Source organism: Prionailurus viverrinus, chromosome B2 (assembly GCF_022837055.1).
Source record: "Prionailurus viverrinus isolate Anna chromosome B2, UM_Priviv_1.0, whole genome shotgun sequence".
Lineage (NCBI taxonomy): Eukaryota > Metazoa > Chordata > Mammalia > Carnivora > Felidae > Prionailurus > Prionailurus viverrinus.
This window is the reverse complement of record NC_062565.1, coordinates 38,300,142-38,312,437: the sequence shown is the minus strand read 5'-3', so window position 1 is coordinate 38,312,437 and position 12,296 is coordinate 38,300,142. Positions and strand designations below refer to the sequence as shown.

The following is a 12,296-nucleotide window of genomic DNA, read 5'->3' as shown; positions in this document are numbered from 1 at the left end:
TTTTTTTACCCCCCAAAAAGTATATATATTATTTCTGTTCATGAACACTGAACATTTCCACACAACCTGTGGCCTTTGGTTCTTCAGAGCTGTTTGTCTGCCTCATGACCATGGAGAAGTGCCCACAGGGCACAGCTGTGTGGTACAGTTGTCACAAACGTCAACCATGTGGCTTCAAAACTCTAACAGGTGTCTCTAAAATTTTACCAGGTTAGACTGGAGATGTTATCAGAGGCCCAGGAGACTATGAATGGGCTATATTCATGCTTTGTCTTTCCATCTCCATTATAAAACCAGAGGTAAAAGGAATCCTAGAAATCTCACAGACGAGCAAAACTGAGGTACAAAGTGAGTGATTTACACCGGTCGCAGTTAGTTAGAGCCACACTTGGTTTAGAGGTTAGAACCTCCCCTTCAATCCCTCTCTGGGATCTCTAGGTGTTTCCTTAAACAAAATTCCTACTTTTCCAGATCCAAAGCTCTTACAGGGCAGTGTTTTGTCTCACCTTTTATTATCATCCATCATAGCCCCCTGCAAAAAGCTTTACACAAAGCAGTCCTCAGACTGACTGGCTAGCTGGTCTACCGTTAGGAGAGTCAGCTAACAAATAGCTGGCCACCTACTTCACAATCTCACATCTCTTCCCACTTGAGTCTCCATCTGAGCTCATTTAAGCTTGCATAGGAAGGTACAGTTATGAATTCTCCAAGAGTTAGACCAAAAGGCTGAGACAACAAGGCTAGAGGGCATACACTTGTCCCAGCTCTAAAATGATGTCTGCATGGCTGCTGCCGAAGTATGCATATGAGTCAGGCTAACTGAGCCCAGTTACACCTCATGGACAAAGCCACAGGTCCTCTTAATAGCACTTAGTATAGAACCAGAGGCAGGGCTTGACCCAGGCTGGAACTGGCCTTAAATTACTAACTGTCTAATGCAACCAGGGCACCTCTCCTCCATGCTCATGTGAGTCCAACAGAGGAATCAACTCCCACACGTGATCTGGGATTGGTGATTATTGGTGGATAATATTCATGAGGGTCTCTCACTACTTAGAAGTCTAGAAAAGTACTCAGTATGTTTACCTTCCCCTAGGAGGATGCCAAAATGACTACATCTTGACATCAAACTGTTCATGGCAAGGGAGCTATCACTTCCCCTGCCATGGCCTCACAGTTTCAGTCCTTTGAACAGACTGCCCTGATCTTTACCATCTCTAGACCTTGGCCCAAGATCTTTCCACCCTTTTCCTCAAATACACCCTATCCTTAAAACTCTAGCCCAGCCATTGTGTTGTCTAGAAAGCAACCCTGGTTGGCCCATGCTCTGGTATCTATATCACTCCATTAACCCTCAGCACACACAAATTCCATCTGTAGATGGCTTTACCAACCTGAGCCTTAGCACATTCATGCCTCCTCATACCAGTGTAGATGTTCTTTCCAGTGGATGGTAAGCTGACTGCCATCAGCAATCCCATCTTCTGCATCCACTACCCCCTTATCCCCACCAAAAAAATGAACCCAGGACAGGGGATCTACAAACAATGGGAAGGCAATCCATGGGGCTGACTGGCATTGGCCATGGGAGAATGGGCCTACTGATCTCTTCTTTGTTGTTTACCTCATTAAGCTTGACCCAGTTGAAGGACTTCAGTGGATGAGAAGGCTGGGGGACACACTTCTTCCTGAGTGGGATATCACTGCTGGGGCAGGGGTCTGGAGGGAGAGGCAGGCCCATGCTGAAGCAAGGTGGGGCACCAGGGGGAGTGGGAGGCCCACCAGGTGGAAGAGGTGGTGGTGGCGGTGGGGGGCAGCAGGCGAAAGGTAGAGGGGGCGGGGGTGGAGGCAGGTCACTGGTTGTCATCGAGGAAGACAAGGTAAGTGGACCCCCAGGGGGTGGTGGGGAAGATACAGGTCCTGTCTGTGGGGAAACAGAAAAATAAAAAGGACAAATTCATCAGCAATGATGCCTTTCAGGTCCCCACCACACTATTCCTCTCCTTATTCTTCATCTATAGGAGACCCCAATCCTGCTCTCACCTCCCACACACATTTTGCCCTCCCCCATTTCCTCTCTGTGACCCAAACATCCAACACACACATCACAAATACAGACACACACACATAGGTAAAACACATATACATGACACTGGAAAAAGTCACAGTTATCACAATGCAACAGCAAGAATAATGCATACAGTTGTGTAGGCTATTGCCTGCACAGGGGCATCCAGCTGCACGGGTTGGGGGTGGGGGCAAAATAGTACCTGCACTATGCGTTCTACTTCCTGGGACAAGGAAAGGGGAAATGCTCTTTTCACCCAGGGGATAAAGCATTTTTTTTCTAATTAACGCAAAAGTAGCCACCCTTATAGCCTCAGAGATCTACTCTGTCCTGACCCAGGGTCCTCCTCTCACTTCTTCATCATGGGATCCTTGGCCCTTCCTCACACCTGCTCTTCCCACAACATCCTGAAGTCCTCAGCTCAATATGTAAAAGGAGAGGAGGATGTCTACATACTGAGATTTCACTGAGTTGGGCCACCAGCTCTGCCACTTGTCCTCGAGCCTGGCGCAGCTCCTGGGACTCTCGGGCCAGTTTGTCCTTCATCTTGTTCAGTGTCCGCATCATCTCTTCCTTCTCCAATGTCTTTGTCTCACATTCTCGCTCCTTTCTCTCCAGCCTGCTCACCAGCTCCATGTGTTCTGGGATGGGGGTGGAACCAGAGAGGAAATGGAAGAGAGAATATGCATATGTGTGTGTCTGCCTCTAACAGCTCCTGGGCTGGGCAGGGAAGAGTTTCAGTGGAGCGTGCAGTGGCTTTAGGCAGAGCCCCTTACCTTTCCGGAACTTTTCTGCCTGATCTCGCCACTGTTTCACTTCATTCTCATTGATGAGCCTGGTGGGGAGTACAGGGAAGGGTCTGTTGACTGTTGGCTCACAAGTTCCCAGAAGACATACCATCTTCCTATTCCCCACACTGGTTCCCTGATCTCCAGTCTGTCCAGCCACATCAAGGAAGCTAGGATTTTGAATCTCCAGATGTTTCTCCAGGTCCCCAGCTTTCCCAGTTCTCATGTGTCTCTCCATGGATTGTGAAAACTGAAAGGCCCCTTAGATAACTTATGATTCAACCACTTCATGATACAGTTTAAGCTCTTGAGACCAGATATGAAGACAATAGCTTGACTAATGGTAGAACTGGGACTAAATCTCAGGCTTCCTTTAGTTTTCTAATGACTTGTATCTCTTTGTAAAAATAATTTTTTTGCACTGAGATAGATAAAAATGTTAGCCTTACCATGCTCCAGACTTCCAAAGACCAATGTGTAAGAACAAGAGAAATTGCCCATCCCAGCAACACAGGATGTATACGCTGAGGGTGAAGAGGGATATATCGAAATCACAGATGCTCCTCACTCATGTCAAATTCTTGTAATGGGGGTTAAAGCTATTACCTGGACACCAAAGTGTAGTAGAGGTGAGATACCAATAATCATTTTTTTTGTAACTCTGAAAATATGAAAATCATGAATCTTGGCTTTCTTCACCAGATCAAGATCTAAGAGGGGGCAGAGTATGAAAAGGGACATAATTTGTGAAGAGATGTCTTTGGAAAAAGCCATTGCTGTCTTTCTTGGGGGTGCTACCTCCTTCACCACCATCCGGTGGCTTTTTTGGACCCACTCAGAGAGTTTGGGCTCACATTCCCTGACGTTGGGAGGGAGGTATGGTAGACTTGGGTATGACTTGGTGCCAGGCAGGTCCAAAGAATGAGGAAACATTAACCAGGAGAGTGGTGCTTTGCTGGGACCAGCCAGCACTCCTAGAGTTTTTTGGTACAGAGATTGCATGAGGGTTCCTCAAGGACCAAATGTGAGCATCATGGGGAAACTGGGCTGATGTCATTTTAAGTCCTGTCCAAGATGTCCATATAGCAGAAAATTGGATATTTCAACACTGTGCCTGTGCATTGGATTGCCAGTGAATCAGGAGGTGACTGAAGGGATGGTACCAACCAGCCCCAGGGGGCAAAAAGAAAGAAACAAAAAACCTTAAATGGCCAGTGACCAGGGTTTTATAGAGAGGCATGCAGCAAAGAAGTAGAAGATCCAGAAATAATTCATGTCTTTACCCATGTTCTAAGGCCAGAGAATAGAAAGCCTGTTCACTTAGTTACCTGATCAAGAAAGACCTTGTGCCCTTCTGCTTCCTGCCCCCACACTGCCTTATCAGGGTTAGAAACTAGTTAGCTAACAGAAAAGTGGTGTGTGGAAAGGGTTATTAGAAGAGAAACAGAGAAAGAAAGCCAATCATCACACAGATCCTTTCCACTGCAGCTTCCAGCCCCAGCTGGAAGGAAGAGAGAGGAAGAGAGAGGTTTAAGGCTAAAGGCTAAATCAAATCTAGAATTCACACGGTTCTTTACATCTGGGACCAGTTCTTCTAGGTGCAGATTGGAGACTATATTGGTGGCTTAAAATGATCTTAGGACTTCCACTGCCCAAGAAGAAGCAAAAACTTTATTGGAGCTGAGGCATTTTAATCCCCTGGCAGAGGAAAAGCTTCCCCCACTAAATAGTGTAAAGAATTAATAGAAAACAAAAACAAAAATAAGAATAAAGCTACATTTTGATTACTTTGCTAGTTGCATTTGTCCAGCATACCAGGTAGGATTAACCACATCAATATCCAACTACTTGTACAAAAGAAAACAGTAGCATGAATAGTTCAAAAATCATTTTCCACCTGGCCTTGGAATGTGATATAATGAATCCTTGAGAGCCGGTTTATCTCTTTAAAGGGCAACTGGCTCAGACTTTCATTTACAGCAGCATTATCTACAGTAGCCAAGATATAGAAGCAGCCCAGGTCCATCGATTGATGAACGGATAAAGATGTGAGATATATATGTATATGTATGCACACACATATTCCATTGTACAACTTAGCCATAAAATGAATGAAATCTTCCCATTTGCAATGACATGGATGGAGGTAGACAGTATCATGCTAAGGAAATAAGTCAGAGAAAGACAAATACCAGATGATTTCACTCATATATGAAATTTAAAAAACAAAGCAAATGAGCAAAAGGTAAAACACAGAGTTAAGAGAGACTCTTAACTATAGAGTACAAACTGATGGTTACCAGAGGGGAGATGGGTGGGCGAATGTGTGAAACAGGTGATGGGGATTAAGGAGTGCACCTGTCACTCCTCACCTGTCTCACCTGTCATGAGAAGCACCAGGTGATGTATGGAAGTGTTGAATCACTACATTGCACACCTGAAACGAATATTACACTGCAGGTTAACTGGAAATTAAAATAAACACTTGAAAAAAGAAAGTAAAAGTTTAAAATTAAAAAAACTGTGTTAACAGATGTGAATCTGTCATTAATTGATGTGACTTTAAACTTGGTTCTCTGTGTTTATCTATACACAGCGTCAAAGATAAGCCAGATGACCTTAGGCTCTGACATCCTTGTCCAATAGCCTTAGTTAAATTGCCATGCTCTTAGTGGTCAGCAAACTTTCTCTAAAGGATCAGAATAAATATTTTAGGTTTTGTATACCAGGTACAGTCTCTGTCACATATTCTTGTTTGTTTTTAAAAACTTTTAAAATGTAAAAACCATTCTTAGCTCATGGGTCATACTGAAGGAAGCAGGAGGATTGGAGTTAGCCCATAGACCATAGTTAATATGGTTGTTTATTAAAAACTTTTAATGTTTATTAATTTTTGAAAGACAGACAGAGACAGACACAGAGTACAAGTGGGGGATGGGCAGGCAGAGAAGGAGACACAGAATCTGAGGCAGGCTCCAAGCTCCACGCTGTCAGCACAGGGCCCAACGTGGGATTCAAACCCACAAGCCATGAGATCATGACCTCAGCCGAAGCTGGACGCTTAACTAACTGAGCCACCCAGGCGCCCCATAGTTTATATGTTTAAATTCTTCCTCTATCCACTCCATGCAATGGATCATTAAAAGTTGAGCACACCCCTTATAAATCTGTGCTGTTCAATGTGATAGTCTAACCATGTCATATGGCTATCCGAATTTAATTAAACCAAAATAAAAATTTTAATTCAGTTCCTCAGCCACACTATCCACATGACAAGTGCTCAGTGGCCATGTTTGGACAGTGCAGACATAGAACATTTCCATTATCTCAGAGAGTTCTGTTGGACAATGCTGCTTAAGGAGCATTTGGAGGTATGTGGTTTGAGAGAGGGAGTAGAGGTTTCACTGGTGAGACTCCAAGCAGGAGAGAGATGGGGAAGGAGGAGGAAGACAGGTAGGAGCTGGTCACTGCTCACATGTTGACGATGTTCTTGACGTTGAAGTTCTCCAAGGGAGCCAGGTCAGGGTCCACACCCCTCTCATCCTGGAGGACAATCTGCTGAAGGATGCGGTCCAGGAGCTGCCACTGCTGGAAGTAGCCACCATTCCGCTTGTCTGAGGAACAATAGGCATCGTATCTTTACTGAGCCTGGGAGCTCCCCTGAGGCCAGGCCCCAGAGTCACTGCCTGGGCCCGGGCTGGTGAGGCATGCCCTCTCCCTCCCTTGGCAAGCTCCCAGTCTGCTGGGGGAGGCACTGATGCTGCTGATGCTGATGATGGAGACTCACAAATCTGGTCGTTTCTTGATGATCTGCAACTGACTATAAAAGTGTCAATGCTCTAGACATATTTTTCTACTCCCTGAAGTGCTACCTGGCTGCCTTCCTTCCCTGTAGGTACCCTGAGTAGCCTATGCCTTGGGAATGCAAATTGTCTTTTACATTATCTAAAAAAAGCACCTTTCAGAAAGTAAATCTGCTCCAAAATATTACCTGCTAAATAATGAAGTCTCCAGGGAAATTTAAAAAAAGAAAAGGTTTTAGGATTATCTGTGCTGTTGTTCTACAGTGAAAGATGAATGGAAACTAATTACAGGCATGCACTGAGAGACAGAGTGGGTTGGAACAGTGCTAATGGAATCCAGGCAGATTTCTTGGTGAAGGTGACCCTGAACTATGAAGGCAAAGGCTTACACGTGGTGCCTGATCTCACAGGGCCCCACTCACATCCCCTGTCATCATGATCTGGTGGGACATGGCCTTTCTTTTCATGCGCTAGCCACAAGCCTCTCTTCCTCAGTTCTTGAGCCCAAGTACTTTGTCTCAACTGACCACCAAGGGAGATCAACCAGCATGATCCTGACCTCAAAGTCAAACCACAAGCTTACGAGTTAGAAGGTCATGTCTGCAAAGCCCCATTTGGAGGCAAAAGAGACCCTCTGCATTGCCCATGGAACACCACACACAAAAACTCGTGAGAAGTTGGGTTTCTCAGGGATTTCCTATGTCTTCCACAAAGATCTCTCAACTGAGCTTTGGACAATGGATAGCTCCCTGGTCTAGGCCACTGTGGCCATTTTCCTTTCTATCACTTCACTGCCACAGGAATTGCAAAGTGGTATAGTTTTATATTGGTCTTTCACCCAGGAAAGCAGGGTAAAGCCAGGTCACTGGCTCAGAGAAGTAGAACATGTTTCATCTAAAGCCATGACCCCAAAGAAACAAAAATTCTGTCATATGTACAGACTCACCCAGCCTCAAGTTCATACACCGTGGATCGGCTATAATAATGTACACTCCTTAAATCGTTTTGATGCTTAGAGACACTGTGCCAGAGAACCTCGCATCACACATGGCCCAGAGGTAGTACATAGTAAGCTGTAGTTATTGCCACCATCACCATGAATACCAATGCCAGCATCATCAGCACTGGAGAGTCAGCCTAGATCATGAAGTTTGGCCACGCTAGCCTTCCAAATATTCAATTTTGTGAAGAGCTTAAATACCAAATGGTACAGTTATAGCTCATTTCAAATTTCATGCTGGGGTGGCTATTAGTGATTGTGTGTGATTTATTAAGTCATTGTGCACCCCTGGATCTTAAGAGCTTAGCATCTGCTAAGCTTAGATGCTGACATTCGATATTTGTAAAGAGAAGCAGGGACAAGTGTGATAAAGTGGAGCTCACAACGCCTAGATGGAGGAGCTGATAAAACCCTGAAAACAGGCATGCTCAGTGTATACCTGTGTTACTCCCCCAACCACAAAACTTCTTTTTTGGAGCTCCCCAAAAGGACTGACCGCTCACCTGTCGTTAGCTAACAGCCAGAGCTATTTGATTTTGCAACGATCAAGCTACTGCTTGCTAGACCAGGACGTTAGCATTGCTCAGGGCCAAGACCCCAGCATCTCCCCTGGGTGACAGAGGATGTCCTGACCTCAAAGAGGGAGGCAAGAGAAAGGGCCTGAGTCCTGTGGCCAAGTCTCCCAGGGGCATGTGCGGAGGGAGACCCAGGCAGACTCACCAAGCCAAAGAGGTCCTGACACCCTGTCTCAACCTGTCCCCGGCCAAGGCTCAGGCCGGCTGAGGAAGTGGCAAGTGTGGGCTACTCACAGGGCATCTGCAGGCAGTGGTGCAGGACAGACAGCAAGCAGGGATAGGCCTCCGTGTGCTTTAGCTTCTTGTGGATCAGCTCGAACATTTGAGAAGCACTCTTGGTGTCGATGTGGACCTGAGGGAGTGGAGGGAACAGTGAATGGGGAGGGGGCAAGCAGCAGAAGAGGGGAGAAAACCCTGCTTCTATCCACTGCACCCCATTTCCCAGGACAATGCTCCTTCTCCTGCTTCTGGCCCAGGCTTAAAAAGAGAGGCATAGAGAGGTGCCTGGGTGGCTCAGGTGTCCAACTCTTGATTTTGGCTCAAGTCATGATCTCACGGTTCATGGGTTCAAGCCCCCTGTCAGACTCTGTGCTGGTAGCATGGAGCCTCCTTGGGATTGTGCCCCCCACCCCCCCGCTCCCCCTCTCTCAAAAATAAATAAACTTAAAAAAATAGAGAGACTGGGGTACCTGGGTGTCTCAGTTGGTTAAGTGTCCCACTTTGGCTCAGGTCACAATCTCATGGTTTGTGAGTTCGAGCCCTGTGTCAGGCTCTGTGCTGACAGCTCAGAGCCTGGAGCCTGCTTCAGATTCTGTGTCTCCCTCTCTCTCTGCTCACTCCTGCTCTCTCTCTCTCTCTCTCTTTCTCAAAAATAAATAAATATTAAAGAGAGAGAGAGAGAGATTCAGAGAAAAGGAGGAGGAAGATGTCCTAATTATATGAAGCAGGATTTCTCAACCTCAGCACTATTGGCACCTTGAACTGGATCATTCTTTGTTGTAGGGAGCTGTCCTGTTCCCTGTAGGCTGTTCTGCAACATTCTTGGCCAAAACCAATCAAATGCCAGTGGCATCCACCTCACACCAGTCACGATAACGAAAAATGTCTCCAGACGTTGCCAATGTCCACAGAGGGAGGAGGGAGCAAAGTCACTCCTGGCTGAGAACTATTAGTTAAACCAAGAGAAATGGGCATACACAACTCAAGAACCATGTAGAATAGCTGCACACAACTGGGGTTCAGATCCAAGATCTACTCTCTCACTGTGTGGCAGCAGGCAAGCTAATCTCAGTCTGCTTATCTGTGAATCAGGGCTTTTGTGACAATATAACGGGATGGGGCCTGGTGACTGCTGCACCACCAGAAGTAGGTTTCTATTTGGGTAGAGCTTTTCTAATACATTATTTAAGCAGCCAAACTGTGTATTTTCAGGATTACTGAGGCCTAAATAAAAAGTCAATTTGGTTGGTGAAGCATGATCTGGTTAGTGATGGGGAAAGGTGACTCAGGGAAGTCGCTGGAAGGCAGGGAGAAAAGCCCAGGAGAGGCATTTGAGACTAATCATACGTAGGAACTGGCTCTCTTTCCTTTGGGGGTTGCGATCTCCCAGCAGGGGAGATGCCCTACCAGGTGAGGCCCCACAGAGCCAACACACTGCTGGGCTCCAGAAGTAGGACTTAGCCATGGGGACCACTCACCAGGGAAGCCAGCCAACACTGGACCTATCACAGCACAGGATCCAGAGAAGATGCTTGTGGGGTCATCTGGGACCCCCCACCCTGCAGTCACCCCATCCCTTCAGGCTCCTCACCATGTCAAACCTCCTGGCTAGTTCCAAGTCATCCTCATTCCGGACCATCTCGAAGAAGTCTAAATGCCTAGATAGGATGGGGGGATAGAGAGACTAGATATTACCTCCATGACATCCGTGGTTGAGGGTTAAGTCCCATTGAGCCCCCAACCAAGTAAATCTGAAAGCTTCATTCAGTGAGGACAAGGAAAAACCAGACAGAAGCCACCTTTCTGTAGGCCAACACTCTCCTCTTTAATAGAATCCCATGTCCCTTCCTCAGGGAGGCCAGCCCAGGGTCCCATTACCCTAGGATCAATCTTGCTCAGTTTGGGCACTATTGACATCTGCAGCTAGATTATCCTTGGTTGTGGGAAGCTTAGTTGTGAGATGTAGAAGGTTCAACAGCATTTCTGATCTCTACCCCCTAGACGCCAGTAGCAGCCCTCACCTTCAAAAATGTCTCCAGGCATAGCCAAATGTCCTCTGGGAGTAAAATTGCCCCTAGTCAAGGACCACTGCCCTGCCATCACCAGTGTTCTCATACTGTCCCTATGAGCTCTCAAAGCCAAACTCTCTCATTTTCTACCCCAACCACTCCCTAACTCCAATTCAAAAGGATCTATCCTGTTTCCCTTAAGACCCAGGACAACAAAATAGTCTATATCAATGGGACAGAACCAGAGGGGACAGAGTTCACTGGGAACATATAGGAATTTAATTGCACCCTTTCATCAACAAGGACCTTTATCTGGAATTTTATTTGGGCTGGGGCATTTCCTTGCTAAGCAGGAGTGCTCTACAGGATGTTTAGCACTCCTGGTTTCCAACAGCCAATACCAGTTAGTATCTCCCAACCAGCCAGTCTTAAAACCAAAGAACACCCCCACATTTCCAAATGCCCCCTGGGAAGGAGGTACTGCCATGGTTGAGGACTACTGGGTTCACCTGCCTATAACATAAGAGCTGAGAAAGAGGGTCAGCAAAGAGAGGAGGCAGGGACACAGGTAGGATCTGGGGCAAGGAGGTGGGATTGCTGTCCACCTCCTCCCCCCCCCCCCAGAGCTGATTCTGCATTGATACTGGGTATGGCAGGGGGTCTCCAGTGGGAAGGTCAGCCTCCTTGAAAGTCCTGATCATCCCCAACTGAGGTACTGTTCCCATACATCTGCAGTGGGGACAGGTGGCTGAGCCTTACTTGTCCAGGATGGCATTCTCGTGCTGCCGGAGTTTGTCAATCACAGGCTGGATTCCCAGCATCAGGAACTCGTACCGTAGATGTAGGCGGAACTCCAGATTATCCTGGGGGTCCCCAAGGGAGGAACAGACTCATCAGCTTGTGTCTCTTCAACAAAAGTCCCCAGTGGCCCCCTCATCACTACTCCAGTCATCATCCCACACCACCTGCAACAACCCATCTGGAACTACTTCTAGTCCCAGAGTTTCAAGAAAGGGCGGGAGGAGACACCTTTGACCTTGTTATTTACTCCCATTAGGTTTCCTGCTTCACTTCTGTAAATCTCTTACCAATTTTCTCAGCCTTCGGCATCAAAGAGCATCACTGTAGAGTGATGTAGAATATAAACTCTGACATCAGATAAATCTTGGTTTAAATCCCTGCTCTGACACTCACTAGTTTTGTGACTTTGGGAGAGCCTTAGTTTCCTCATCTTTAAAATGGGAATGATATTACTTACCTACAGGGGTGATATTCATTAAAAATTACCTAATGAAGTATGGTCACCAACTAATCAGAACAAATGTTAGTCATAATAGCTAGTATTGACCAAGGTGATATCAGCATCTTAGGGACAGATTATTCCCCCAACCCACCCCACCTAACTCAGCTCATCAGGACTGGATGCAAGAAAAGCATGCTAGCAAAAAAGAGGGAAAAGTAGAGATCATTAAATTGCCCCTTTTTGTCCTTCAACAAACTGACTTTGATCGGTGTATCTGATCCCCTTAGCATTTGGGGAGTTCACCTGCTTTTCAAGGTCTTCTTCAACTGTTGCTGTTTTTATGGCCTGAGAATCCCAATCTGACCCCAAAGGAAGGAAAATCAGGAGCCATGCCCCCTAAAAGAAGGTGCCAGAGGGCATGAGAAGCCAACTCGGAAATGAGTCCAGAAGTAGGTCTTTAGAAAGCTCTAGAAAGAAGAACCAACACTTGCCCTCCTTCCATAAATGAGAAGCCAGCATCAGCCAGCCAAGCTTGAGGTTTGTCCAGACTACACATAATGCATGATGTTACCCATGTAAGAATCTCCCTAA

At 46.4% G+C, this 12,296-nt stretch overlaps 1 protein-coding gene across 8 annotated transcripts in view; it reads right to left on the bottom strand.

Annotated features, from left to right (window-relative positions):
* Nucleotides 1–12,296, bottom strand: part of DAAM2 (dishevelled associated activator of morphogenesis 2) — a 120,198-nt gene that overhangs the window by 27,537 nt on the left and 80,365 nt on the right. For all 8 annotated transcript variants that reach the window (XM_047858425.1, XM_047858426.1, XM_047858424.1 and 5 more), the window contains 7 exons: nt 11,222–11,325; nt 10,045–10,111; nt 8,469–8,586; nt 6,332–6,470; nt 2,845–2,903; nt 2,525–2,709; nt 1,625–1,924 (listed from right to left, as the gene is read on the bottom strand). In XM_047858425.1, coding sequence (XP_047714381.1) covers nt 1,625–1,924; nt 2,525–2,709; nt 2,845–2,903; nt 6,332–6,470; nt 8,469–8,586; nt 10,045–10,111; nt 11,222–11,325 — 972 coding nt within the window. The remainder of the gene's footprint in view (nt 1–1,624; nt 1,925–2,524; nt 2,710–2,844; nt 2,904–6,331; nt 6,471–8,468; nt 8,587–10,044; nt 10,112–11,221; nt 11,326–12,296) is intronic.